This window comes from Metarhizium brunneum, chromosome 4 (assembly GCF_013426205.1).
Source record: "Metarhizium brunneum chromosome 4, complete sequence".
Classification (NCBI taxonomy): Eukaryota; Fungi; Ascomycota; class Sordariomycetes; order Hypocreales; family Clavicipitaceae; genus Metarhizium; species Metarhizium brunneum.
Window position 1 is genome coordinate 1,509,608 of NC_089425.1, and position 27,100 is coordinate 1,536,707.

At 52.2% G+C, this 27,100-nt stretch overlaps 10 protein-coding genes across 10 annotated transcripts; 4 read left to right on the top strand and 6 right to left on the bottom strand.

Annotated features, from left to right (window-relative positions):
* Nucleotides 1-64: 64 nt before the first annotated feature.
* Nucleotides 65-1,510, top strand: lsc1 (CTD kinase subunit beta; the record flags this gene model as incomplete). Its single annotated transcript, XM_014690473.1, has 3 exons — nucleotides 65-291; nucleotides 354-561; nucleotides 641-1,510. 3 exons carry the CDS (start codon nucleotides 65-67, stop codon nucleotides 1,508-1,510), a joined length of 1,305 nt encoding a protein of 434 aa, XP_014545959.1.
* A 196-nt stretch (nucleotides 1,511-1,706) lies between these two features.
* PTEN (Phosphatidylinositol 3,4,5-trisphosphate 3-phosphatase and dual-specificity protein phosphatase PTEN) lies at nucleotides 1,707-3,505 on the bottom strand (the record flags this gene model as incomplete). The annotated part of the gene is made up of 2 exons (XM_014690472.1): nucleotides 1,707-3,258; nucleotides 3,408-3,505. The coding sequence occupies 2 exons, from the start codon at nucleotides 3,503-3,505 to the stop codon at nucleotides 1,707-1,709; spliced, it is 1,650 nt and encodes a 549-aa protein (XP_014545958.1).
* Nucleotides 3,506-4,734: 1,229 nt separating this feature from the next.
* On the bottom strand, nucleotides 4,735-6,051 carry POM33 (Nucleoporin POM33; the record flags this gene model as incomplete). Its single annotated transcript, XM_014690471.1, has 4 exons — nucleotides 4,735-5,270; nucleotides 5,399-5,622; nucleotides 5,852-5,867; nucleotides 5,979-6,051. The coding sequence occupies 4 exons, from the start codon at nucleotides 6,049-6,051 to the stop codon at nucleotides 4,735-4,737; spliced, it is 849 nt and encodes a 282-aa protein (XP_014545957.1).
* Nucleotides 6,052-7,515: 1,464 nt separating this feature from the next.
* nmp-1 (Nuclear distribution protein nudF-2) lies at nucleotides 7,516-9,098 on the bottom strand (the record flags this gene model as incomplete). Its single annotated transcript, XM_014690470.1, has 3 exons — nucleotides 7,516-8,721; nucleotides 8,807-8,975; nucleotides 9,061-9,098. The coding sequence occupies 3 exons, from the start codon at nucleotides 9,096-9,098 to the stop codon at nucleotides 7,516-7,518; spliced, it is 1,413 nt and encodes a 470-aa protein (XP_014545956.1).
* A 4,022-nt stretch (nucleotides 9,099-13,120) lies between these two features.
* On the top strand, nucleotides 13,121-13,546 carry G6M90_00g071020 (uncharacterized protein; the record flags this gene model as incomplete). The annotated part of the gene is made up of 1 exon (XM_014690469.1): nucleotides 13,121-13,546. The coding sequence occupies one exon, from the start codon at nucleotides 13,121-13,123 to the stop codon at nucleotides 13,544-13,546; it is 426 nt and encodes a 141-aa protein (XP_014545955.1).
* Nucleotides 13,547-14,333: 787 nt separating this feature from the next.
* Nucleotides 14,334-15,871, bottom strand: ALDH (Aldehyde dehydrogenase; the record flags this gene model as incomplete). Its single annotated transcript, XM_014690468.1, has 2 exons — nucleotides 14,334-14,669; nucleotides 14,723-15,871. The coding sequence occupies 2 exons, from the start codon at nucleotides 15,869-15,871 to the stop codon at nucleotides 14,334-14,336; spliced, it is 1,485 nt and encodes a 494-aa protein (XP_014545954.1).
* A 592-nt stretch (nucleotides 15,872-16,463) lies between these two features.
* Nucleotides 16,464-17,894, top strand: G6M90_00g071040 (uncharacterized protein; the record flags this gene model as incomplete). Its single annotated transcript, XM_014690467.1, has 1 exon — nucleotides 16,464-17,894. One exon carries the CDS (start codon nucleotides 16,464-16,466, stop codon nucleotides 17,892-17,894), a length of 1,431 nt encoding a protein of 476 aa, XP_014545953.1.
* Nucleotides 17,895-18,453: 559 nt separating this feature from the next.
* HNM1_3 (Choline transport protein) lies at nucleotides 18,454-20,375 on the top strand (the record flags this gene model as incomplete). Its single annotated transcript, XM_014690466.1, has 4 exons — nucleotides 18,454-18,791; nucleotides 18,853-19,423; nucleotides 19,683-20,289; nucleotides 20,341-20,375. The coding sequence occupies 4 exons, from the start codon at nucleotides 18,454-18,456 to the stop codon at nucleotides 20,373-20,375; spliced, it is 1,551 nt and encodes a 516-aa protein (XP_014545952.1).
* A 796-nt stretch (nucleotides 20,376-21,171) lies between these two features.
* Nucleotides 21,172-22,521, bottom strand: psiD_1 (L-tryptophan decarboxylase; the record flags this gene model as incomplete). Its single annotated transcript, XM_014690465.1, has 1 exon — nucleotides 21,172-22,521. One exon carries the CDS (start codon nucleotides 22,519-22,521, stop codon nucleotides 21,172-21,174), a length of 1,350 nt encoding a protein of 449 aa, XP_014545951.1.
* Nucleotides 22,522-24,582: 2,061 nt separating this feature from the next.
* Nucleotides 24,583-26,199, bottom strand: dap_1 (D-aminopeptidase; the record flags this gene model as incomplete). Its single annotated transcript, XM_014690464.1, has 2 exons — nucleotides 24,583-25,774; nucleotides 25,838-26,199. The coding sequence occupies 2 exons, from the start codon at nucleotides 26,197-26,199 to the stop codon at nucleotides 24,583-24,585; spliced, it is 1,554 nt and encodes a 517-aa protein (XP_014545950.1).
* Nucleotides 26,200-27,100: the final 901 nt, after the last annotated feature.

The following is a 27,100-nucleotide window of genomic DNA, read 5'->3' on the forward strand; positions in this document are numbered from 1 at the left end:
ATCCCATCTTTCTCACCATCAAAACATACCACCGGCGAAAAACGACCAAAAGAAAAAAGGGACCATGGCGCCGCGCCCAAGCGCCGATCCCGCACCGGCCACAGCAAACGGCGACTCTCATGCCGCCAGAATCGGCCCTCACCCCGGCTTCATCTCCAGCTCGAATCAATACAGCTCCGAAATCAAGATCCGCCGCATGCTCAAGGACAATGGCTGCGATCCCGCGCGAGAGGACAACTACCGCCTCCAGGGCGTCCAGCTGATCAACAACGTGAGGGAGAATCTGCAGCTGTGCGTTCCCGTCTGCCCCCTTTTCTGTCTGGTGCACCTGGGCTGACAAGCAACCTTCGCAGACCCGTCCGGACGTTTGACACGGCCTGCACCTACTACCACAAGTTTCGGTTAAACTTTCGCGACGCCGAGTACAGCCACCAAGATGCAGCTCTGGCGTCATTATTCGTCGCGTGCAAAGTGGAAGACACCATCAAAAAGTCCAAGGACATACTAGCCGCCGCGTACAACGTCAAGAACCCCGAAAAGACGGTCGCCCCCGACGACAAGGTACGTGTGCTCGGCGGGAACGGCCAACTCGCCCTTCAGGCGCCGGCGGGAAGGGGGAAAAGCTAACCAGGTGACGCAGATGTTCGAAGCGCCCGGCAAGATCATCATCGGGCTGGAGCGCTTCATCCTCGAAACGATAGGCTTCGACTTCCGCACGCGGTACCCGCAGAAGCTGCTCGTCAAGGTGGTGCGGCGCGCGCTGGGCAAGTCGTCGGCCAACTCGCGCGCCTTCTTCGCCACCGCGTACGACATGTGCATCGACATGTACAAGACGTTTGTGCCCATCAAGCAGACCACGCTGTCCATGGTCATGGCCGTGGTCGAGCTGACGGCGCGCATGCGCGGCGAGCACCTCGAGCGGGTGCGCGACTTCGCCGCCGGCAGGAGGCAGTACAGCCGGGACGCCGTCATGGAGACCATGCTCGACCTGCTCGACCTGTACGTGCAGCACCACAAGTCGACCAGGATCGGCGCCCGCTTCGACCTCGGCAAGTTCATCGACATCAAGATCCGGCTCAACACCGACCTGGACAGCACCGCCAAGCCGAGGTACTTGTACCACTGCCACAGGTGCGAGGTGGAGGAGGCGCACCCGCTCTCTTCGACGACGGCCTCGGCTACGGACCCGACGACGGCGTCGAACCCCTGGCCCGCGGACGCGTCTATCCGGCGGACGGCGCGCGGCCAGGACGGCACGATGCGCTTCGTGTTTGACCCCGAGGCCGCCAAGGACGAGCAGGAGACGGTCGGCCAGTTCTTCAAGGATGAGTACGAAGAGTACGAGGTGGAAGTCGAGGAGCCCGTCCCGCCGCCGGACAGAGACGAGGCGCCGCGTGGGAGGGGAGGATACCGCGGCGGCTACAGAGACAGGGGCGATCACAGGCGCGGCGGACCGTATGGCGCACATCGTGGAGATAGGTATCACAGGGGACGGGGGCGATATCACTAATGAATACACGGCATACATGTAGGGCCAGGTGTAAAATGTCGGCTGCAATATCGCAAGTGGAAAAATGACCGCTGTCAAATACATGTGTTTCCTCCGTGCGTGTAAATGGCAACATTACCATCCGGCTTCGTCGATATCAAGGGGAAATAACATCACGGGAACACCACCGCTCCCCAATGCGCCGCCGTCCCGTCCTCTACCTCTTCCCGTCTTCCTTGTCGAGCGCCAAATCCTCACCCCCGGGTCCCGAGGACTTCAAACCGTCCTCTACCTCCCCATCACCACTCCCGTCGTCTTCGCCGTCGCCGCGACCATCGCCATCATCCGACCGCTCCACGCTCAAATCCCTCTCGCCCTTGCCGCCCTCCACGGCCGCAGTGCCCCTCCAGTCCGCGGCCGCAACCTGCGGTACCGGCTCCCCTTCCCCAGGCTCGACAATCTCCTCGCCCTCCTTGCCGCCATCGCCAGCCACCCTCCACACGACGCTCATCTTGTCCAGCGCCCTCGATCCCTTCCAGGACAAGCCCTTGATGCCGTCCATTGCCTCCCACTCTATCGTGAAGACGCCGCTCTCGTCCGCCTTTTCTGCCCCCTGCTCGGGGCCGCGGCCCTCAAAGAAGGCGTTGAACCACACGTGCGCCACGGACGACACCACAGTCCAGCTCAAGCTCTTGTGTGTCCGGGTCCGTTGTTTCAGTGCGATATTCACATCGCTGTTGGGTATGCGGATCGGCCGCGCCGGTCTAAACACCACCGCCATCCCGCCCGGCTGCTCCCCGTCAAGAACACCATTGCCGCGGCTCGCACTGCTGCTTCTGCTGCTGCCCGTCTTGGATCTCGCCTTGTCGACGCCGTCCCCAGCACCGCCGCCCGGCTGCGTCTCCTGGACCGGCCCCGTCTCTCTACCCGCCGGCTCGTGCCTCGTCTTGTCCCCCGCCTCACCAGTCCATGTATGCTTGCGCTCGACGCCCGCGGCGCTGCTCGCCTCGCCAGCCGAATCCGCCTGCTGCGGAGCCTTCATGTTGTCCGCCGGATATCCCACCAGGCCCAAGAGCGTGTCGACCAGCCCGCTCCTCGGCGGCTCGCCCGCCTCCACCACCAGCCTCTCCTCGGGGCCGAACGTGTGAATCTTGTGCACCTTCTTGCCCTCGTCGGCGAAGCCTCTGACGAAGACGTCGACGCCGCCCCGCAAACCCCAGACGTGGACCTCCACAATCTCAACCGGCCTGTCGACGTACTGCTTGCCGTGGTCCTTCCAGCGGTCGACGTAGCCCACCCACCGCAGCTGCGAGGGTATCGAGACGCCCGGCCCGAAGCCTTCCTTCATGCGCTGCCTGGTGAAGTTGTCGAGCGCCCTCTGCGCCGCCCAGCCCTCCTCCGAGATGAGGTAGCTGCACGACACGGTTCCCGAGCGGCCCTTGCCCGCCTTGCAGTGAATCACGACGACCCTCTTGCCGCCGCGGCTCTCTTCCCCTTCCGGCGGGGGCCCCCCGTGCAGTGCGCCCCCGTGCAGCCAGTTCCTCATGCTCGCCATGATCGGGGGCACCAGCCGAAACGGCGGCGGGTGGTGGTCCGGCCACGGGTAGTGGCATACTCTCCCGAAGACGGCCTCGTCGGGGTACCCCGTGCCTTCGGCGCGAAACTCCCATATCGCCCAGTCGTCGCCGTGTTTGGCCGTCAGCCAGGCTCTGAGCTTGTCGAGGGGGTTGCGGTACGCCCGCTGCGGCCATGTCTGCGAGGGTCCAGACCTGCGTTTTTTTGTTATCGTGTCAGCCGCGGTATGGGGTAGAAAGTACATAAATGCTTTTATTAAAAAAACAAAACAAATGAAAACCAAATGTCACCATGTCACAGTGAGCAAGTGTGTAAGAGAATCAAGGTGAGGGGTGAGACGTACGTAACTATTATAGAGTCGGTCACATAGCACAGGTCCAGCTTTGCCTCGGGGTGTCTCACCCTTGGCCCAGCGACAATCTGTCGCAGAGTCGAGGTCATGGTGTTTTTTTGTTTTGTTTTGGTGACCTCTTCGCTGCAGGGTATGAAAGTCGGGGTGGCCAGAGACCGGCCAAGATCTGGGTTGTGTCGTTTCGACGACGGGCTGTGAGGCTGACGCTGTCTGGGGGTGGCAACACAGTGGGATTGATGACGAAATGGATTGACGAGTGACAGCGGCAAGAGCAGTTGGTTGATGGGCAACTGATGGGCGTTATTGAGCCAGGCGTGTAAACATTGAACGGCCGGTCCCCGCAATATCTGCCTACCTTAGGCAGGTACCTGCTGTGGTCCGGTACTTGAGTACCTGGGTGGGCGGCTATTTAGGGTCTGGAATAAAACAGGAAATAGTTGATGAATCGAATAACTGCCTACTCACTCGGTTCTCAAGTGAATTAGACCATTGCGCACCGGGCCATACGTAGCTTTAATCAAGTGGTGCGTCGTGGTGGCTTCATGCAATCAATTGACCAGGTCACCCGCATGCTAAAGTACCAAGCACCGAGACCCTGTTTTACCCCGTGCCTGCACATGTTTTCACTTGTTTTACTTTGCCGCCGCCGTTCAAGGTGCACACATCCTTTTGTCCCACCGTCCGCACCGACGTCATCAATTTCACCGTCACAGCTCTACACATTCCTCTCCGCAATCACATGGCATCACGCATGACCATTCAAACAACCTGTGTATACATAGTATAGACAAAAAAAAACCAAAACAGCAAACAGAACTGGAAGCGCAAAGTCTTCCTGAACAAAACAATGACCCACCAGCCACTTTGAACACCAGAGTCCATTGAATATGAATACTCCAACCACACTCCAATTCTTGTCTTTGGCCTCACCACCTTTCCTCCTCCGCGACATATTTGCCCATACTTCGTAACAATGATGAGAGCCGTCTGTATCATATCTTCTGCCACACTATTTTTAATCAGGAGCCGCCGCTCGTCAACCCCCGATTGACTCCTTCCCTTCATCGTAAATCACCTGTACAAACAAACGAGTCTGCACCATGACAATACTTTCCAACCTCTGACCAACAAATCGTTTCAGCAGGCCAGCTCGAGCAGGGCAAAAGACATTGCCGGTCCCAATGCACCCAGAATGCAGTCAAGTGACTACACACCTTTCACGTGTTACAAGGAGAGGAAATCCCGAGACTTCTCCAAACTGAAATATAACAGTCTGCATAACCCTCTTGTGCCATTTGCTACAAACTTCTCAGGTCGCCTACGAGGTCTTCTTGGCAGGGGCAGGACCCTGAGTGTACTTGCTGACATCAGTAGCATCGCGGAACTGTCGACCGACATTCTTGACATTGTCCCAGACTTGACGGGCAGCGGGAGGAGTGCCCTGAGCACCAACCAGAGAGTCGATTCTAGCGACCAGTTGTGACATAGAGTGCTGAACGTGGGTGCTCTGTGAGAAGCGAGCTCGGAGGAAAGCCGTGTATAGAGTAATCAAGATCCAAGAGCGGCGCTGGAAGAGAATGGCCGAGAGCAAGATGCGGCCCCAGAGCAGAATCTCCAGTCCCGAGACAACGGACATGGAGGCGTCGTAGTACTCCTTGACAAAGGCACCAATTCTATCAGCCAGAGGGTTGCTGACGCGCTGGGGAGAGGCGCCATCGGCGGTGGGAGGAGGGGGCTGGAGGACGGGGATCAAGTTGGCGCGGGTGTATGTGGCGACGTGGAAGATTGAGTAAACGCAGTAGGGGAGGAGCGCAAGCGGGTACTGAGGAGAAAAGAGCCAGACGAGGGCCATAACTGTGAGCCACCGTTCATGTTAGCAAGCATCCTGGCCGCGGTATAAAAATGCCAGCAAATGTTTGTGTAGTGCACTGTGTGCGCTGGGGGGCCAAAAGTCGTGATTCGGATTCACTGGGAAAACGTACGCAAATACTGGATATTCTCATCGGACAAGAGCCCAATGGCGCCACCTGGCATCTTGTTGCCAGTCTTGGCTCGAGCTCGCTGGGTCTTGTAAACGACAATGCCGTAAGTAACAGCGGCAGCAAGGAACGAAGTACGGTAGGAGAACTTGGCCATGCCGCCGTAGTAGTTCATGCGCAGCCAGGAGAACCCATATCGAATGGTGGTCAGAATGAGCGTCATATGCCTATGCGAGAAGACGACGAGTCAGCTTCACTTTCTGCCCAGTCCACCGTTTGAAACTTGGCCAAATTGACAAAGTCCATCATGCCCGCAGAGATTGCGGTGCACCATCAAGGCAGCCGTTGGGCAGCTTGTGACACGACAGACAAAGAAAGCTGGGTGTAGCAAAGTGGCAACAGTGAGGGGGGGTCGAGTCGACTCGACGTGGAAGCGCAGGTGAGGTGTTTTCATACCCAACAAACCAGGCAACTGTATCACGCAAGGTCAGCAAGCTTTGAATCTTGGCGGCAGCCATTGATCACGACATGGCTTGAGAAGAACAGCGGCGGGGAAGGTCTGGGTAGGTTTTGGAGAACGTACATTGCAGCGTCTTGGCCAGCTGCAGCAGCCTCTCCTGCAGAGGCTGGCTTGAATTGGGCGGAGGGGGTGCCATGCTGGTATTTCGGACGGTTGCTGGAAAATATCGTCTGCAAACAACGTATGTAGCTGTGGCGGGTGAAGATAGGGTTGACGGTTTGGCGGATTAGAGAAAAAAGGCTGGCGTTGTGTGCGGCCGAGAAGAGTTGTGCGGTCTCAGGAGCCAAAGCTAAGTGAGCGAGTGAGGTTAAGGTGGTCAAAGTGGCCAAGGCCAAGTCTCAGCTGTGTCGGCGTCAAGACAAAACCAAGCGGGTGGTGGGTGGGACGGAGCTCGACGGTGTCGTAATGGTCCGACGTTGACGCAGCTAAAACACACAACGGAAAAACGGGGATCCAGTCGGGCGTTCACTGGGGTAGCAGCCGATGCAGCAGCAAGATTTCCCAAGACAAAAGAAGACGAGGAAAAGATAAAAAAAATTATGTGAGGGACGAGAGCTCCAATGACAGGCCCGGTGCTTGTTTGAGGAACAAAAAATAATAATCAATGCGGGCAGATTGAGCCGGCGGCTTGGGGAGAAAATGGAAAGAAGGTCCAGGGAGCACTTGAAGGACTGGGCCAGGCAAACAGCCGCCAGCATTCGGCTGCATCTGACTGGCCGACGCCGAGGCCAGTAAAGTGGCGAGGCGGCAAGGCCAGGCGGTCACTGACTTTGGAGCAGCAACGAGGCACCAGCAGCTTGCAGATCAATTGATGGCTAACTGGTCTGGCCCGGTGTGCTTCCCTTTTCCACACCTTCCCGAAGCTTTGCTAATATATATTCACGTCCTAGCTCATGATATCCCACGCCGACGTCCATCCAGCGCCAAAGCAATTATCTCCGTAACACTCTGCATCGTACTTTACATACACGTGTACGTACTCCGTAACTGGCTATTATGATCCACCAATCCACGCATCGAGCTGAGAGGTGGAACCTGGAGCTGCCTGCAATCACTCCAGATCTCCCAAGAATCCCTGACGCAACCACGAGAGCTCATCCTCGGCCCACAGCAGCAGCAGCTAGCCTTGGGCCAGAAACGGTTGGCCACTTCAGCCGCTGATGACACCCGGAACCCACGAATCTCGACGCCACTGAACAGGCAGCACCGCCGTTGACTTTTTTGGCGCCGGCTCCTTATCAACGCCGAACTGCGCAATCTTGAAATCCATCTCGAAGAGTATCTAGGTAGTCAGACTTTCCAGCTATCTATGCTCTGCCTGTCTTTTTTTTTTCTAATTTGATTGATTGATTGATTTATTTTTGTTGAATCGACCATCTCGACGCCAGATCTTTCGTCCTTGTCAGGACAAAACTTGAGGGTGGTCTTCATAATTCTCTCGGCCGTGACATTTTCTGAAGGCATAGTCTCCTCGCCATCCCAGGTAGTCGCTTCGTCTGAGCATATCCGACACCGCGTAGTTGCCTAGTGGACAAAAGCATTCTGGCACCAATCAATTTCTCGCTTGCATTTGTCATCATGCTGGTTTATTCTTCACCATCTAATTCGCCCATATCCTAAGCGTCATGTCGACACTCCCCGTTGCAATAACACATCGTATCTGCTCATCTGAAGCCCCGGCCGGCCCAACGCTCTTTTTCAAGCCCCCATCGTTTTCCGATCCTTGCTCTTGCGTACCATTGCCATTTACCGACCCGCTGTCCTTTTGGATGCTCGGCGCCCATCGTAGGCAGGTCACAAAATGCGTGTGAGCTTCGTCTAGTACCTTGACGCACTTGCCTTCCTGGCTTAAATCCCAGCATCGTATTGTCTTATCGTCCGCACACGAGAGCAGATACTTGCCGCCAGGGTGGAAAACAAGCGATGACACCCAGTTGTCATGTCCCACAAGCGTCTTGAAGCAAATGCCTCGTCCGTCCCATAGTTTGATAGTTTTGTCGCGGGAGCCCGTAGCCAGGAATTCCGCCGAGCTGTTGGCGGGCGGTGGCTTCTTAAGACCGGCCATGGAGGCCAAGTGAACGTATGCTGATGGTGGCGCAAATGTGCAACAACCAACAGCGTTTTCGTGTCCAATGAATGTTATTTTGTTCTCTGGGTTAGGAACAGAGATATCCCAGAGTCGTGCAGTATGATCACTACCAGCAGATATAATGAACTGTCCGTCCCCTGATGGGCAAACATCTCGTACCCAATCCACGTGGCCTCGTAGGGCCTTCAAGCAGTAGCCAGTTGCCGTGTCCCATATTCTCAAAGTCTTGTCTGCGCTAGCACTGACCAGCAAGTTTGCAGACGACTGCGAGCCCCCCGAGCCAGATGATATAAACCGAACCGCGCTAACGCTGTGGTCGTGGCCCGACAATGTTCGAATGTTCTTGTATTGATCTGACGGGTCCCACAGTTTAATAGTGAGATCTGAGCTGCATGATGCTAATAACGTAGCACCTCGAGGCCCGCCGTAATCAAGACCCTTGACTGCGCGTGTATGGCCTTTGATGGTTTGTTCCAGTTCGCCCAGTTCCCAATCCCAGATCTTGATTGTGCAATCGTCGGATCCAGAGGCAATCGATGAAAATCTCGGGTGGAAAGCAATACAGTTGAGCATCCCTCGGTGACTCTCCAGCGTATGTCTCGATGGTTTTCTAGGCAACCATGATGTGGGATCTTGGTTTCGCTTCGACAGGGAGCTCGGGGTGGCGTTGTCGAGTTCAGACTGCAGCGATGTGTTTCGTGACTCGAGATCCATGATCTAGTGAAGGGTTCGCCGGGTCAGATAACTGCCGACAAAAATTCGAGCCTAGCCAAAGAAACGGGATTCTGTATCCAATACACACCTTCTTCTGCAGTCGCACAATGCTAGTCCACTTCTTCTCGAGGAGCGTTTCATACTTCTTTTCGGTGGCTACATCAAAGACATCTTCCCCAAGGCCGACCTCTTCTCGCAGAGCAGCGGCTGATTTTGGCAAGTTATTCGCCGACAGGTAGGCTATGATGGATTTGTGCCTGGAGGTTCCCGCATCAGTCTCGAGCCCACCCCAGTGCCACGTTGCCGTATCGGAGATGTCGCCAGGTGTCTGGTGATACTCACAACTCCTCGGCCTGTCGAGTCGGCAATGTGCGACTCATTGTGTCTGCACCAAATTTATGACTCCGGCCGGCTGGCCTCGTAGCCACACCCTCTGTGGCACACAACTACCGTTGCAGTGAGGAAATGGTGGTTCGTAGGATGGCAATGGTCGAGGTTGAGGAAGAGGCGGTCGGAGGCATGGATGGCTTGTGTGGGCTGGTGGGTTGGTCTCTGCTGGTCAGAATGTGGCTCGTCAGCCCAATTTGCAGTCGCAAGCCTCTCGACTAAGGTATATTTGCGCGCCCAGCCCGTGCATATGTAGCAATAAACCTAGGTCTCGCAGCTCGTCATTCAACAATGAAATCAAGCGTGTTGCGCTGTGTGAAGCTTCCACCCGGGCTCGCCTCATATGGTGGGGTTCAAAGCGTCGTCCTCCATAATAGCAGCCCGCCATCCCAAAACATCACGTGTAAGGGGGGAAGCCACTACCCTAGAGAACCCCTGGCCTAAACCTGCTTCATCAATTCAAGGTGTCGACGTATTTTGCAAGACGCAGTCATGAAAAATTGCTGGAGTCCTTCTCCATACTATGACAATGATATTATCCTCTAGTCATACGAGCCCTTTTCGCTCTTGTTCGTCTCAATCCACCACCCCGGATTCAGTTCCACGCTCTTGTGGCGTTGAGTTCGGTAACAAAAGTGCCGAAGTCGTATTGTTTGACCAGACGTTTCGCACTCGCTATTGACTGATGTCATTGGGGGATCTGGAAACGACTAACTGCCTTTCCTCTCGTTTGGTTACGCACCCCAAACGGTTCAAGCTACGTTGTGTCCATGCCCGTGATGCATGCGTGTCTGAAGCCGGACCTATTGCCATCGTGAGAAGGGAATTTGTTGAATCTAAAAGAAGAAGGAGGAAGTGGATAAATGGTGAAGGCCAGGAAAAAAAGAAAACAGTTGAAGCTGCGACTTTTATCACTGCCTTCATATCGCATTTGGTCGTTGATAGAATCTCAATTTAATCTCAAACCTCAACATACATGGTATTCGCGGTGTTAATCATTGTAAGTTCCCTAACTATGGCTAAACTAAAAATGGCTCTAACAAATTTCAGAGAGCCAGCGCATCTGCCAGAGCAATGCCATTGGACCAGTCGAGATATGGTGCAACCCGAGCTCTGGAACGATGTTCGAAACCTCCGTTTATAATGGCTCTGAACAACCGCACAACTGGTTCAGCGAGGCCCTGAAATCTGCAAGGAAAGAGTGTTTAATATCATCTGAAATGGCATCGTCGGCGCTGAGTTGGAATTCGAACCCGTCTGCTCTATAACTTAAGCGTGTCAAGGGGGCGACAGCAGCTTTTGCTTAGGAGCGTATCCAACTTGTTCCTCAAGGTTGCAGTACTCAAATCAGTGGGCGAAGTGAGCGCCCACAAAGTCAGCGGATTGTCATTGCATGGCACAATTTCGCAGCCGAAGCTTCTGTTTGTCGACGAAGCGATTATTGCTTTGGCCCGCAGCATCGTGTAAGGGCCTTAGACGAAGCTTTAAAAGACAGTACAACAATCACTATCGCGTACAGATTTAGGACAACTCAGACAGTCGATGTAGTCATGAAGCGGGAAATGATTATAGAGAAAGGGCAGCACGGTCACCTCGTCAGTCTCGGTGGGGCGTCCCCAACATCGTTAAGGCTTAAGATCTATCAACACAGGTCCTAGACGGATAGTTTAGCTCAAGGAGACGAGAATTTCCCAGAGGCCATTAAGACACTGAAGAGCGGGGCGAGAGGTAAGACGACTGAGATAGGCGCTGAGAACCCTTAGGGATCGAAAAGATCATGCGCTGCATCACGGTATGTGACTATTTACAGCCGTACTTAAACTGATTGAGGCCACGGATGAAAAATATGCGGCGAAGTTCTGGCTTTGCTGACATGAAATGTGTTGTCCGAGGCAAGCTATGGTCAACACTTATGGGTCAAATTGGACATGAATGAGTGACTCAGCTGGGATTTACCTTGGCCAAACACTGCGCTTGGGCGAAGCTCCCGACTTGCCAAAAGAATTCGGATCTTCAAAACATCGGCGGCTTTATATATCTCATGCCCCTTTGTCTAGTTCCTAGACTCGAGATCATGTCATTACGGGCTGGACTACAAGCACAATTGCCCAAGCAAGTCCACAGAAGCAAACAGATCTATATTAAGAAGGGTTACTGACACACTGAATGTAGACATTCAGTCAAATGATTGGAACCGACACGTTCACACCCTCTCCCTATCGAGACCTTGGATACTTTGATTGTCCCAGGAACACAGTCGGCCAACTGACCAGTCGAACCCACTCGTATTCCTGGTCAGTATTCGGGCTTGTCGGCCTCAACCTTGCTACCGAGCTGGAAAGGATCGTCCAGAGCTCCCCAATGGATGCGGCGTTGACACAAGGATAAATATCATATTCATACCCATGGTGTCCAAGAACTCGTTGTCACAGATCGGATATTTGTATTCTTTGGAAGCCGCATTCCGCAGGCTAGGCCACGCAACGGGCTTATTGCACATGGGGAATGTATAAAAAACGTGTGAGATTCAGAGCCTAGACCAATGGCTTTTTTGACTCATCATGCTAAAGAACATGGTTTTACAGACTTCCCCTCGGTAACGGCTGCCAGGCTTTGAGTTTAGCACAGTTCCGAAAGCCCTGCGGTATTTCGCGTATGTGAACTAGCCCATATTTAAAGGAATAATTGAGGCTGAGCCCGGCGATGAAACTGTTGCCATCGAATATAAGTGAGACCGTCATATACAGCGCATGCCATGGATGAATATACAAGTCTACTACGGACACAGAACTGTTGTATCCAATTGACTGCCTCTTACTGCCCCTCTCTACCTGAACAATTGCGACAAGTTATGTACGACCGTCGAGATTCTAGGTCCGCTTACCGCCCCTAGTTACACCATGTTGGGAAATGAAACTAGCGACTGTTGATCGGGATCTTCTTGATCCTCTTGGGCCTTAGGCGCACCAAAAGCTTGAACGAACTTGGCAACAATAGTAGCGCGAAACGAGGTGGCGGTTCGGACAAATTTGAACCCTGTCCGACCTATATGGAATTTCCCCGAATTATGGAGTTGCGCACCAGGGACCAGGACAAAATCATCGGCCCCGATACTTCTTTGGCTGTAACAAGCCACGCGCCATTTTGATGTCGTCTGAACTGTGCTGGGCTTCCCCTTGGACATTGCCAGAAGGCGGATAGCCTGAATCACGCCACGTGTTTGGGGGTTGTTTCGCACCTCTTGCCGAGAGCCGATCAAGAGATTTATGCCAAGGCATGTCAACGCATGCCAAGAGATGAGATCGTACGAAAATAGATCCCATGTAAATTATTCAACTCGTTTTGCTTTGTTCTGGCGGCTCATACACGACACCGACTATAAGTTTATAACCCTCAGCTGTGCGTACGGACCTTGATCAGATGGCGCTTTGGCCTAAAAGTACTTCGTACATTGGCCCAACTTGTGTCAAACAAGTCGCTGGCTTGACAAGCATGTAGTTATTTGGAATGATGTATTATTTTTCTACGTTCAAGCCAGGAACCTGCAACCCCAGCTAGCCCTGGACACGAGCCGTCACAGCCGCGCCGACTTGCCGTCCAGTTCTGCACAACTACATCTTTCTGTACAGCTAGGGTGGTGAGCTGTACGGTTTTCGGATCCAGGAGTTACCGGACTAGAGACTGGAGCAACTCTTCAATATGTGATGAAAATCAACGCCTCTTGGTCGCAGCGCTTACGCCACAGGCGACTTGGTGATAGACTTCCTGTGACGGTGACCAGCTCTTCACGTCTCCCGTTACGTATATTGGTTTCATCTTATGTTCTCGCCGCGTCATCGCTTCTATAGTGTCGACCAGCCTTTGCTGCCCTGAAGGCTTGCTCAGATGAATATAAATAACATGCCTAATCCCATTCTCAAAGTCACTTGTTGGAAGCATCAGCCCACACACAACTACAATCATTTCTTCAAAGACACCTCAACTTATTCAATAACATTCCTTATTTCTCAACACAATGAAGTTCACTTTCGCTACTATTCTGCTTCCCTATCTCCTCCACGGTGCTCTGGCAGCGCCTTACAACGTCGAGCGGGACCTCAACGGAGAGCAACATGATCTCGCAGACAGAGACTTTGACATAAGAAATGCGCTACCTCTAGAAGAAAATAGCGAGAACACTGGAGGCGTTGCCAATAATAATGCCAATGCAAATGGCGAGGCTGCTACCCAGGTAGCCGCTGTGAGTGCTACTCAGACCGCTGGCGCCGGCGCTGCCCAGAGCTCAGCGGCAGCAAAGGATGGGGCGGCCAAGAAGAAGGGAAAGGGAAAGGGAAAGGCGAAGGGAAAGGCGAAGGGTAAAGGAAAGGGTAAAGCCAAGGGCAAGGGTAAAGCACAGGCCAATGGGCAGGGCAACGAGGCGGCCGCAAAAGGAGCCAACTAGGCATCCAGTCTTGATGTTGCTGGCTGGTCTTGCAATATAGTTTGTTGATGCCTCAAAGCTAAATAACTGGAATCAATGAAAGCTTGGTCATTTGCTGGTCATCATCTATAATGGAGCAGAACCTTGTGACACGATGCTAAAAGTTAATGGGAGCACAGCGGCCAGGGAGAGCTGATCTATACAGAATAGCTATCGATTCACAAGTATGATCGAAAAAGTGTTCTGGGTTATGCGTATCCGCCTTTTTCGGCATCTTGTGCCTGTACTAGAAATAGACTAGTTTGACCAGGCCATTATTAGACTATTTTGGAAGCGAAGTTTATGATATAATACTTCCTGGTAGCGTAGCCTTAAAGGAAACGAGGCCAGTGCTAGGCTTGATGACTGAAGAGAGTGTATGTCGTTTGAAGAGGTTTCTGCCCTTAGAGGTTGTCCTGTTCTCAAGTGTTCTCACGAGCTAGTATCTACGGGCAGAATATGACGGTTGTTATTTCTCTATATTACCTTCTCGCTTTAGCAATTCCAATGCAGCAGCCTGCTTTATGTCAAATTTGCAGGACGTACAATTTTTGAACCACAGACGCAGCTGCCAAAGGCGCATTGTGTCGGTGCTTGGATGTCAGTTTACGGGTGTACAAGGAATGCCTTGGTTTGTAGAGCTACTGATAAGAATCTGTTGATAGTACTTTGAAGCCGACTCGTATATCATTAATTTTTGCAGTCTGCCTTTTTTCTCCATTTTTTTGACCAGACACGGATAAGATACTCTAGCCACTTTCCTACAAAATCACAGCTTCATTGCCAAGTTGACATGAATAGCCTTTGTCTGCGTGTATGCATCAAGTGCATATTTTCCAAGCTCCCTGCCGATGCCCGAAGCCTTGTAGCCGCCAAACGGAATACCAAAATGCGAGTCCCCTGACGAATTGACCCAAACCATTCCAGCCTGCAGTTTTCTCGAGACTTTGTGGCCTCTCGAAATATTCTCTGTAAATACAGCTGCCGCCAGGCCGTACGATGTGTCGTTTGCCTTGGCTATCACTTCTGGCTCGGTTGCAAATTTGCCGATCACGACCACGGGGCCAAATATCTCCTCTCGAACAACCGTGGCATTTTCGTTCGCCTGTTATAATTATATGTCAATGTAGAATAAAATGATATACTCGCTGTACTTACTTCTGAGAATATGGTCGGCTGAATGTAGTACCCTTCTCCTTCAACCTTGAGACCACCAGTAAGGATCCTGGCACCCTCTTTGCGACCCGCCTCGATATAGGAGAGAACACGATCAAATTGGTTCTTGGAGACCTGCGGCCCGTGGTTGACATTTTCCTTGAAAGGGTTCCCGATGACGGTACTCTTCTTAGTGAATTCAGTGAAAGCTTTGACAAAGTCATCGTAAACCTTCTCATGTACGTAAATTCGGGACGTAGAAGTGCAGACTTGACCAGAGTTGTCCATGATGCCGACATGGGCCCATTTAACAGCTTGTTCTAAATCAGCGTCTTCGAAGACAATGAGAGGGCTCTTGCCACCGCACTCGAGAGTAATATTCTTGAGATTTGTTGCTGCATATCGCATGATTGCACGGCCTGTATTTGTGCTTCCAGTAAATGCAATTTTGTCAACGTCAGTGTGCTCGGCCAACGTCTTTCCGGCGACGGGCCCAAGACCGGGAACAACATTAACAACACCGGGCGGCAACCCGGCTTCTTGGACCAACTTGCCAAAATACATGGCGGACAGCGGAGTTTGTTCTGCTGGCTTCACAATCACCACATTGCCGCACGCCAGAGCAGGCGCAACCTTCCAAGCAAGCATCATAAAAGGGAAATTCCAAGGAATGATCTGACCGCAAACTCCTAGTGGCTCCTGGACAGTATATGCAAACTTGGCGGGAGAGGTGTCAATTGTGTCACCATATATTTTGTCTGCCCACCCGGCATAATATTTGAACACATTGTAAGACTCTTCCAGGTCTGCTTCAAGCGCGACAGAGTAAGGTTTGCCACAGTCGTAGGCGTCAATGGCAGCTATAAGTTTTCGATCGCGGTCGATGAGGGAGGCCAGCTTCATGAGAAAATCGCCTCGCTCCGCGGGGGCCAACTCTGACCACGGCCCTTCAAATGCTTTGCGAGCGGCTTCTACAGCTGTGTTGACATCAGCCACAGACGCACCGGCTACGCTGAGTACTTGTTGTCCAGTGGCAGGATCGACAACGTCGAACTTGTCTCCAGACGCATGTTGGAATGAATTATTGACGAACAAGCCAACAGGCTGCTCGTACTTGACTCCGTTTGGAAGAGTGATGTTGATAGTCGACATGGCCGTATCAGCTTGGAGGCTGTGGTTGGGGGATGTGTACACTGTAGAATGTCGAAGGAAGTGTCACTGGGAGGAGGCAAGTTGTTCTTGCGGGACGTCGTCCATTTTCACCAGATGCATCGGCGGGCGAAACGCCACGGTCGAGATACATATGTATGCAACACGGTTTTGCACCAATCGTGGTTACGACATGTGGACGTCGTCAAGTTGTACTCGCAGTGGAGTCGGCTTGACTTCTGCTGAAGGTGCGGGAAGGTATGGGTGCCAGCTGGGTGCTAACCATATCTGGCTAAAAACTAGGCAGGAAGGCGGGGTATAATGTAACGCGGGGTAGCTCCATGCTGCTTGCGCCTGCCCATCTGTACATCTGTCCAATATCACAGGTCTCGGCTGTACAATGTATGGCGCAGGCACGGCCCACTGACCCCTTCACGGAGAGCATTTGCCATTCAACCAATATGGATCCCGTTACTCGCACATCGTGCATTTCCAAACTGGCATAAGCTTGGCTAGACCCTCATATGTCGGTGTTCCTACAACTCACAAACCTTGTACCAATTCATTACTTCTTTTGGTAACCGCAGAGAGTTCGATGGACAGCCCTTCCGGTCCTTCGTCGGCCAACCGGGATTTACAACCCTCGATTCGGCGCAGCAGGGTCGTCGAGGGATCATGCTGGACTTGTCGAAAACGCCGGGTCAAATGCGATATCCGAAAACCGTCGTGTACGCGGTGTCTCGATGCTGAGCAGCCTTGTTCATACAGCGCCACTCCCCCTATCAAATGGGTTGGGGGCATTTCGTCCCGTAGACGTCTCGCCAGTGTCGGCAATCCTTCTGCATTCCGTGGGTTGAGTCTGCCAGGCTCGGTCTCTCCCAGTACCCAGCCCCTGGATAGAAGTGAACTGAGGCTGTATTTTTCTGATGTCGTCCTGCCTCGTTTTGTCGTCAACGAGTCGATAGAATGGGACTTGGATGGCGTGCTGCAAAATGAGTCGCTCCTTGAAGCCGTCACGGCGGTTTCTCAAGCACACTACGCTCGCTATTCGAAAGTGGATGTATACGATGTTACAGCTGTCCGCAAAAACGCCCGGTATACTGCGATTGAGGCCTTTCGACGGTGTTTGCAACAAGGCTTGCAATCTGATGGCTCTGTGCAGATGCTTTTTGCCGTTAATATCCTCTTCTGTATGCTCGATGGCATGATAGAGCCTTCTGACGAGCACAACGCTTCGACATGCCATCTACGCGGCGGTTGGGCTATATTACACAATTGGCCAAACACCCCGACAAGAATGCTCCTACAGGACGGTCTGCAAGCTCACCTGCTGTCGATTTATGGCACCATGGATCTCGTACATGCCTTGCTCAGTGGCGATAAGCCCTTCTTCCAGTCCACCATATGGGTCATGTTTTCCGGTCTGCAGACCTGGTTTGGCAGACTGCCAGCTGGTGACAGATTTTTGGAGATTCTAACAGCCTTCGCAGACATGGCGTCACTTGGCAATTTAGTCCATGCTAGTCTGCCTCTCGACAGTGTAAGCCTGGTGTCGAAATGTTTGACAAAAATCGAGGCTATCTTCGATTCAAGGGATATGCAGGATAACAGGGAGTATTTCGGTCGAACAAATACGTCCCCACCTTCTCCATGGGCAACTTTCTGCTCAATCTACGAAATCTGCGGAGTCATATACTTGCAAAGGGCTTTGCGATTGCGGCCTGCAGACGACGAGGTGGTCCAGAGAGCAGCTCGACGCGGAGTTGAAAAGGTGATTGACCCAAACCTTCCCGGGATCATGCGTCACTGTGTTATCTTCCCAATGTTGGTCATTGGCAGCCACTGCACCTTGGCCCAGGATCGCCAGGCCATCCTTCAGGCTCTCTCCCCAAGCAGTTCGTATCTCAGCTTCGGAAATATGCAGTTGATGGCCGATTTCTTGAGAGAAACCTGGGCCCGAGAGGCAACCAATAAGAATTGGTGGGATCTTTTTTCTTCGTTATCTGAGAAGGCTTTTCTCTTCTAACCGGCTATCGTGGATGCGGCCGATAAGAGCCTTAGTCCGTTGAAGACAACCGGAAGCTGTTCGAACGCCTGAAAATGTGAGGCGTCAGCATCTTAATGAATAGGGAAAAAGGAGGAATTAGGGTTAACAGGGCCGGATGTACTATGCCATGCGCAAGACCCGTTTCGATTCCTACGTTTCATTCATCGTGCATATCGCCATCCATCTTCTCGTCTGGTCGGGGCCGCTATGCTCGCCGAGCGCCCCCATGTGGTGACATTGCGCCCGGCGTTCCCCGTCCAAGTCTTGTCGATTCGTTGCGCGTCATCCAATTAACTTGTAACTTGGTTGCCATGGCCCATCACTCACCCTGCCGATTTTGGGATACATTTGGGCACTGCATGCTAGTGCATGGTGGCGTCTAGCATGCGGCTCGCACGGCTCAGATATGTCACACATTCCATCCAAGAGGACGGAATACAGGATCCAAAAGCATGAGCGACCATGATAAGAAACTTACCGTCTGCACACGTTGACCTCTGCTCAACACCCTGCACCACTTCAGCTTGGCACAACGACAATGTCAGATGCGTTAAACGAGAAGAAGGCGTCGCTCTCGGAAGCAGAACGAGCCCTCGTTTCCAGCACACAACAGCGCAAAGAGGACAACGAGCTAGTTGCACTTGGATATGAGCCGGAACTTCGTCGCAATCGCTCCCTCTACACCATCTTATTTCAGGTGCTTGCTATCACTGCTGTACCATTCGGTGAAGGTACTGCCTTGACCAGCGCAATTTACGGCGGCGGCCAGCTAGCATACTTTGTGGGATGGATTGTTGTATGTCTGCTTGATCAGTGTGTCGCCGTCTCTCTGAGTGAGATTGCATCAAAGTTCCCAACGTCATCTGGGCCGTCTTAGTAGGAGCCTCTAAACCCTGGGTCAAAATGCAAATACATAAAATACTAACAACTTACCAAGTTGGTCGTTTCAGCTGCTTCCCGAAGGTCGTGCCCGGACAATCTTTTCCTTCATCACGGGCTGGGTTTGGCTGATCGGCAATATTACCATTTGCCTCAGCGTGAACTTTGGCACAGCATCACTCATTGCTGGCACGGCCACCATCTACCATCCGGACTGGCTAGCATCCGACTGGCAACTACTGCTTATCTTCTATGCCGTCTGCCTGGGTACTTTTCTTATCTGCGCATTCGGAAACAGGTTCCTCCCTTACGTAGATGCAGTTGCATCGGTATGGAACGGCCTGACTATTCTGATCGTTTGTGTCGCGCTGTCGGTGACTGCCAATGCGGGACGCCATAGTGTGGCCGACGCCCTCGCCAACTACGACAAGAGTTTCTCTGGATGGGGCAATTTCACCTTCTTTATTGGCCTGCTTCCGACGGCCTACACTTTTTCAGCAATAGGCATGATCACGTCGATGGCGGAAGAAGTAGCGGACCCAGCCAGAGACGTTCCCACAGCGCTGAGTCTCGTCATACCTATTTCTGGGGTCGCGGGTCTGTTCTTCATCCTTCCGATATGCTTTACGGTAAGCCATGTCCTTTTTTAAGCGATTTTCTTTTTTTTAAGTGATTTTTTTCTTTTTTCTTTTTTTTCTTTTTTTTTTCTTTTTTCTTTCTTCTTTCGTTTTTTCTTTTTGTTTGCTCGAGGCCATACTTTCCCAGTTATGCCTAGCTAAAACAGCAAATGGCGCTTGGTACTTTGCTTTTTCCTATTCCGGTTTTGTTCGTTCACATAGTTGCATGATAAAGTCTGGATATGAGTCTGCTGAACTGACATCTTTATAGATGCCCCCTCTTCAGGACATATTGAACGCCCCTCAAGCACAAGCAATGCCGTATGTTTTCCATACTGTAATGGGCACCCCGGGGGGAGGCTTAGCCCTCATGTTCTTCCTGCTGGGTGTTGCAGTATTTTGCTGTATCAGTATTACCACGGCTGCCTCTAGAACACTTTGGGCATTTGCACGGGATGGAGCAATCCCATTCTCAAGCATATGGTCGAAGCTAATTGGTGATCAAGTACCTCTTACAGCTTTAGCACTGCTGACAGTGATTCAAATGTTGCTTGGTCTTGTCAATTTAGGAAGCACGAGCGCCTTCACAGCCTTTGCTTCTTGCGGAGTCATCGCACTTGCTGCAGCATACGCTATAGTCATTGCAATCTCTCTATCCACAGGACGAAAGGCCGTGTCAACTGCTCGATGGAGATGTCCTAGTTTCATCGGATATTTTGTCAACGTCGTCTCCATTGCCTGGGTCGCCTTTCAATTGGTCCTTTTCAGTATGCCTGCGGCTTTGCCAGTAACGGTGGTATCTATGAACTATGCTTCCGTCGTTCTTGTCGGGTTTATGTTCATATCTTTCGTTTACTACGTCGCTCATGGTCGAAAAGGTATGTTCGCCAGCATATAATTTGTGCGGATGCGAGAACTGATATAATTAGTCTACAATGGAACCCCTGTCAGCGATGGTATATGAGACTTTGGTACCAATTGCAGATCTCACCGTATTGATAACAATACGGATGACCGTCCAGATCTCTATGGAGAGTTACTAGTCACTTGAGATACCCTACATACCGTGGCTAAGAAAGCCGCCGTGAATTTGAAAGGATTGTATTTACTCGTAAAGGAAAACTTGTCAACAGGGTCGCTTTGATCAAGGTTCTGAAATGGTTTTATGATACGCGGCTGTCCATCCAATAGTATGGGACTGTGGTCGCATTTTTGCTAGTTCGGGTCTAGAAATGCCCAGGAAACCCCTGAGGCGGAAAGGTTCAACTGGCATTCCTCCCAACCGTCCCTGTCTACCCAGATGTATAATCCGAAACCTCATTTAGGTAGGCGACAGTAACCTTTTCATAATGAACCCGGATCTGCAGTAGCGCAAGCATCCGCCAAGGCTTCCTATCATACATACATGGAAAAGTAGTTGACGTCTGTGCTCATCTCATTCTAGGACTAGCAGCCCTGCCTGTGAAGTGAGTCGAGTAAACATTGCCCATAAATACCAACTCGGTGGATAAAATGGAAGAACTTCAATGTTGGATGTGGAACCGACAGTTATACTACCTAGGTAGTTAAACTACTTGGGCCCATCTTGGTTACAATCTGTTCGATCAATTGCCATGCCAAGTACTTGGATAGGCCTGAATTTGCTGGCTAGGCACATACGCTAGAAGAAAAAACAGTTCATGAAAGAGGCTTTTTCTGTTTCAGCAAGACAAATCTGGAATACGCGAATACCCCCCCAAGCTTCAACGCGCCGAGCACCGTCAAACCTCCGTCACAGTGCCCAACTTGGCCCGAAGCATAAGGTTCTTTTTAGCTGTCTCAGGATCAGCCTCCGGAACAAAGTCAATCTTGATCCCCTTGCGGAAAACCACGCAGTGAGTCGAGCCTCCGTGATGGAACATGCCAATCTGCTCGCCCTTCTCTACACGCGTGGGTTTACCCGTTTTGAACTTCTTCAAAATCTCACACGACGATACATCCGCCATGCCGACAAAGACGAGGCACACTCGGCCAACCGGGGGCTCTGCCTCAATGAAGAAAATTGCCCGGGCGGCGACGTGAGTGATGTACGCCTGAGCCTGATCCGGCGCCGCCGGGTCGGGGTGGTTGCCGTCGAAGAAGCCGGTGATGGTAGGCTCCGAGAAGTATGTCCCGCGAATGACTTCTGTTCTGATGACATTGCCCGCGACAGGCGAGTGCCATCGATGATAGGAGGTGGCGCTCAGGAAGGCCTGGTAGATGGTGCCGCCGACAAAGTCTTCGGTCCAGGAGTGGCCGTCGAGCATCTCGGAGAGCGAGTATGGCTGGCCTTTGAGCCAGAAGCTGTCGCGCCTCTTGACGTTTATCTGCCTCTGGTATGCTCTCGACTCACACGCGTTGGCTAGAATTTCGGGCTGCTTGGGGGACGCAACGGGGCGGAGATTGTCGATGTCTTTGAACTGACGGACGAAGAAGTCGTCCCAGGACTTGAACCCCCAATGGACAGGGTCGCCCTCGGGGTCGCAAATGAAAAGCTCTGGGAATTTGCGGTCTACTCCATCGACGTTTGTGTCTTTCTCAATGGCCGTGAGTGCCGGCTCGCTGAGCCACATGTTTTCCTTAGTAGTGATGACGTACAGCGAGTCCGAGGTCATTAGAACCTCCTCTTTCCAAGTATTCAAAATTGCCTTGAACTTTTCGTTGACCTCCTCCTTCAGGAAAAACGCATATCCGCTGGGCGTGGCCATGGGCCAGTCAAGAACGGTATTAAAAGGGAACCCAATAAGGCCAATATCGTACCCCGCCTTGCTCCATTCGGGGGCTTTCGTAGTCATGACCACGCCGAAGAGTTGGAGAAGATGGTCGATGTCTCGAATCTGTCTGTTGCCAACCGGATCAGAGAGGTAAGGCTCCTTGTTTGGAACCTCGGAGAGCATGGCCGACGCCAACATGCGGAGATCGGGGCGGCTTTCAATCAGTTTCCTAAGGTCTTCGACTTCATTGGGAAGAGTCAGAGGCTCACGTCTCTTGTCGACTTCCTTGACCAGGTGCTTGAGCCAGTCGATCATGATGACGCGGTTCTTGGGCAGCCAGCCGCCGTGGCGGTATGGCACATGAACTACGGGCGCCATGACTGCAGCAGTGCGTGACATGTCTTGCGATGTGAATGTGTTTCGAAATTCAGGCCAACGGGAGCGACCTTTTCCAAAAAATTCTGTTGAGGGAAGATGATTTGGAGCATTTGGCCTGGACGAAAGAGGCTTTTATACACGACATATCCCCCGCTTCAGCCGTCCGGAATAGCCGTGGCCATGATGTTGTAGTCTCTTTCCGCAGTCACGAGACAACACCGGACAAGTTGCTGCAGGTTTGAGGAAGCGTCCATTTCAGCCAGCCACTCACACTGTCACCGACTCACATGCGGCCCAAAGGCTGTTGGTCTTTGTTCGCTCTTTCCGGACACATACATACTGCGGGGTTGCGCATATGCATTACACGGCAAACGAAGAGGACTGTGAGACATGGTTTCTTCACAGACAAGTTTCTGAAAGCCAAAAGTCCCAGAAGGCGTTGCCTACCGACGTTGCGCGGCGATGTTGGTGTGGATGGCTGCCCATGCGTGTTTTGCCGCATCAGGACAGATTCCTCGATGTACTTGAGGACCATGCTTGGTCGTACTCTAAAGAGGCAAGCGAATGCAGTCTTCAACAGGTATCTTGATGCCTACACAAGAGTCTATCTGTGTAGCCGGAGCTGGACTTGTGCCGTGGCCGGGTGCCGGGTGCCGGGTTTGCCGCAAAAATGATCAAACTACAGTGCAACACCAAGTTGCTCCATCGCAAACTATTCATGGTTGGGCATACATTTGTAATCTCTGCATTGCATCCGTGGCTACGTTGTATACGGCCAACAACATTGCATCGCTGTTTGTGAAGCCGCTTTCATACGGGGCAAAGCTGGTGATGAGTGCATCGGGTGGTCTTGAATACGTCGACGCTTAGGCAGCTTCCCTATTCTTCTGGTCGCACAGTTTTCCGTCATGTCTTCCCACCACCGGCAGCATGAGCCCTGGCTGCAGATTCAACGATCAGCTGTGAGGGAGGAGTACCCTTGGTGCACAAGGGACGACGACTTTTATATACTCTTGTCAAGGTGCTGTAGCTTAGCGCATTACTTTCGGCGTGTACAGTTTGATGTGACGTCACATCCTGGCGACCGCATAAGTGACTAGACGTCTTGTATGCGATAGCAACGTCGGAGAGGGAGAAGTCGGAGCCAGCTTCAAGTTCATCCAGAGTGTACTGCGCCACTTGATGCTGGTTTTTCTCATGCTCTCCCACGCTCTGGCGACGGCATGAAAAGGTCTCGACCAGAGTTGCATGTTGGCATTAAAAGGGGTCTATGATCTTCCAGAGGCTTGTTTAAACTTCTGTCCATAAATCTGAACAGTAACCGTGCTAAGCGGTGCTTGACTTTTGCTCGGCGGTGAAAGAAGGATGCATGTATTCTAGCAAAGTTGACGGCATTACCGGACCACTTGATCCTTCAATGTCCAAGAAGCACAGCTGTAGACTATTGCGACTGCTGGAGTGCGTTTTGCTTATACCCTTTCTTATACCCTTTCCGTGTTTGCCCGGTGACGTGCCAAAGGTCACCAGCTGAGCAGGGTCAGTGCCCTTCTGATAGGCTGCTCGGCTTGATAATACGGATATATTTTCTTGACAAGGCATGCGTGAGGATGTTATTTGTCGTCGTGTTGCGAGTAGTTGGAGAGCTTGTCCAAGGTGTTGACGCCGCGTTAGTTGTTCACCGGGAAAGACGCCGCGAGGCTACGCCATTCAGTGCCACCTTTATCCGTTGATAGAGCACTTGAGATTAAAAGAATAATTGCTACTGTCGGTGTTGATTAAGAGAAAATAGAGGAAATATTCTAGAGGCTCGTCATTAATAATAACTATGGCAGCTAGAAAACTCTATGCACAGAGGCCAAATCTGGCTCAGACTGCGAGTAGCCCCTGGGCAGCAACTGATTTCTCCCCATGGAATTCGGGGGATGTATCCGTCGGCGGATTGTGGGAAGAAGACATCGGTGAAAAGAAAAAGGCAGGTCCGTGTCGGCGCGGGCAGCCCATTCGTTGATTCAATGTTGGTGCCAGTCAAGTCAACACATGCCCGGAATAAGGCCAAGCGCTTCAAGCCGCGGTGCCCTTGGGGAGAGTGACGACGGGTTCTGGTCCGTCTTCCTGCACCTTGTCAAACCAGATGCATTTCAGATCCTCGTCAATCGCAATGCCCAGCTGAATGGGAACATTGTCCTCAAACCTGAACTCGGCACTCATTGGCTGGCTCGGACCTTGCGACACTTCCCTGTAAAGAGCGATGTATTTCTTCTGCTCGCATACGTGCTGGAAGGTAAGTGTAAAGACATAAGATCGATCCGAGCAGTCAATAAATAGCCGGTCGTCCCTGATCTGCATCATGAGGGATCCCCAGCCCGGATTCCGGTATTCGCCCGTATAAGTGTCCAGGGGCACGCTCTGGGGCTCTGGTTCTTTTATACCAGGGCAACGCTTCTGACGCTCCTCCTCGATTACCTTTTCCTCGCTGCCCATCTTTTTCTCCGGGATCGATTCGTGCACCACACCGTCCCAGTCGACTCTTTGGTCCTGGGCCACGCCCAAAAGTTCGTCGACGAATTCCTGCATCAGGATCTCGGCGACGAAACACGCATGGTCCGAGTTGCCAAAGATGGCGCCTCCGAATTTCAGTTCCGGCACGAAGAAATGGCTCGTTGAGGAGCCGGATATGCATCCGTCGTGAACGAAAATCATGTGGCCTCGGTAGTGGTGCACCTCCCAGCCTGTCGCGTACAGCGGCGGCGAGGAGAACGGTTTCGGGGCGTCGTCCGGGCTGATGATGATTCGCGGCTTCACGATCCCCCGGTAAACGGCTTCTGTGAACGGGCCCTCCTTGTTCATCATTGCCTTGACGTATTTGATGTAGTCGTTGACCGAGGACACGACGGAGCCGGCGCCCTGTGCCTCGGGGGAATCGGGGGTCATGAAGGTCAAGTACTTGCCGGCCGTCTCGTCCCACCAGTGTCCGGGGGAAATACGGTCTCCGAGTCCCTTGGCCCGCGCGCGTCCCGGCTGCAGGTTGCTCGAGGTCATGCCGAGTGGTTGGAAGAAGCGCTCTTCGAGAAAGTCGGCGAAGCTGAGACCTGTTTTCTTCTCCACCAGGTACGTGGCGACGGTGTACATGATGTTGCAGTAGATGAATTTGGAGCGGACTGGGGCTGCGGGTGCCAGGTTCCTGAGATTTCGCGTGAGGGACTGCGCGGTATCTGGGTTGTTGGACCTGACGCCCATATATGAATTGTCATGGCTGCCATGAGGAATTAGCCACAGATCATGGATTGGCGAAAGGGGGAAGGAAAGGTGTCCTCACGCTGCCATTCCGCTCCGGTGACTGAGGATGTCTTCGACGGTAACGTCCTCGTAGCCTTGGCCAGGCATGACAAACTCGCCGAGCAATAGTTCGGCCATTTCGGCCCCATATTCGATGTCGGGATGCTTGTCGTCATGGACGAGCAGGGCAACGGAAGCAGCAGTGAGAGACTTGGAAGCGGAAGCAATGTCGAGAAGAGTATCGGTGGTCATTGGCTCTGGGGGTTCGAATGAGGCCATCCCGAAGGCCTTGGAGGCCATGGTACCATTGTGGGTAATGGCAATAGCAAGGCCAGGGACATGGTATTTCTTCATCAGGTCCTCTACGTGTGAGGAGAAGTTGTCAGAGCTGAACAACTCCATCATGTAGTTGACGAGTTGCGATATTCCGTTGCGTTGAAGCGATATAACAGTTGAGGAATGTACAGCGACAGTAAGTTGCCGCCAGGAATGATTTTTGATGCCGGGCCACAGAGTTGAATGGGGGAAATTGACGGGTATGTATCTTGGCACTATGATTAGATGTGGTTCGTGCATTCAGAGCTCTTTCCAATTATGCAGTGGGAGACAAACAGTATTTACGCAGACCAGGTACTTGGCCATCGCGCTACGAAAAAAAATATACTACAGCATATTAGTGTATACTTCTCGACGGGCAGATATATTCTGTCACAGACGGTGCACTGTCGTCGTGGAGGTGAGTAAGGCGCGATTCTAAATCGGGCAATGTGCTGTTGGCTTGTTGTCGAATCAACGATTCGGCGATGCAGTGGCAGCCCACAAATGAAGCGTTAAAATGGGTCGTTCCAACTCGGGGTGACTCACAATCTCTTCAGTGCTTCCTCACAAGTTGTGGTACTCGGCATTGCTGCTGCCTTGGAGGGGTCAACGGTTTGACAGCCGGCAGTCGAATTCCAAAAGTGAAAGGACTTGGCTGTCACTCAATGTTTGTACAGCTTTGAGGTAGCTCACCAAACATTATTGATATCATCTTTCCACTACTACAATCTGGGCGCTAGTGTTTTCTTATTCATCTCGGCAGCTATGCGTACATATGCCATTTGCCTGATTTGATGAATAACCTGTGTTTGATTGGCCAGGGCTCAGCGGCCCCTACTGGTACATATGTAGGTCAACTGGTCTCAGTGCTGGTTAGGTCTGGTTTCACCCTCTGCTGAGTCCTGACACTCCTAAGGGCACTGATCAGCGTGACGGCTTGCCAGCCCTTAACCAACAAGCTAGCCGTCTAAATATTACACAAAAT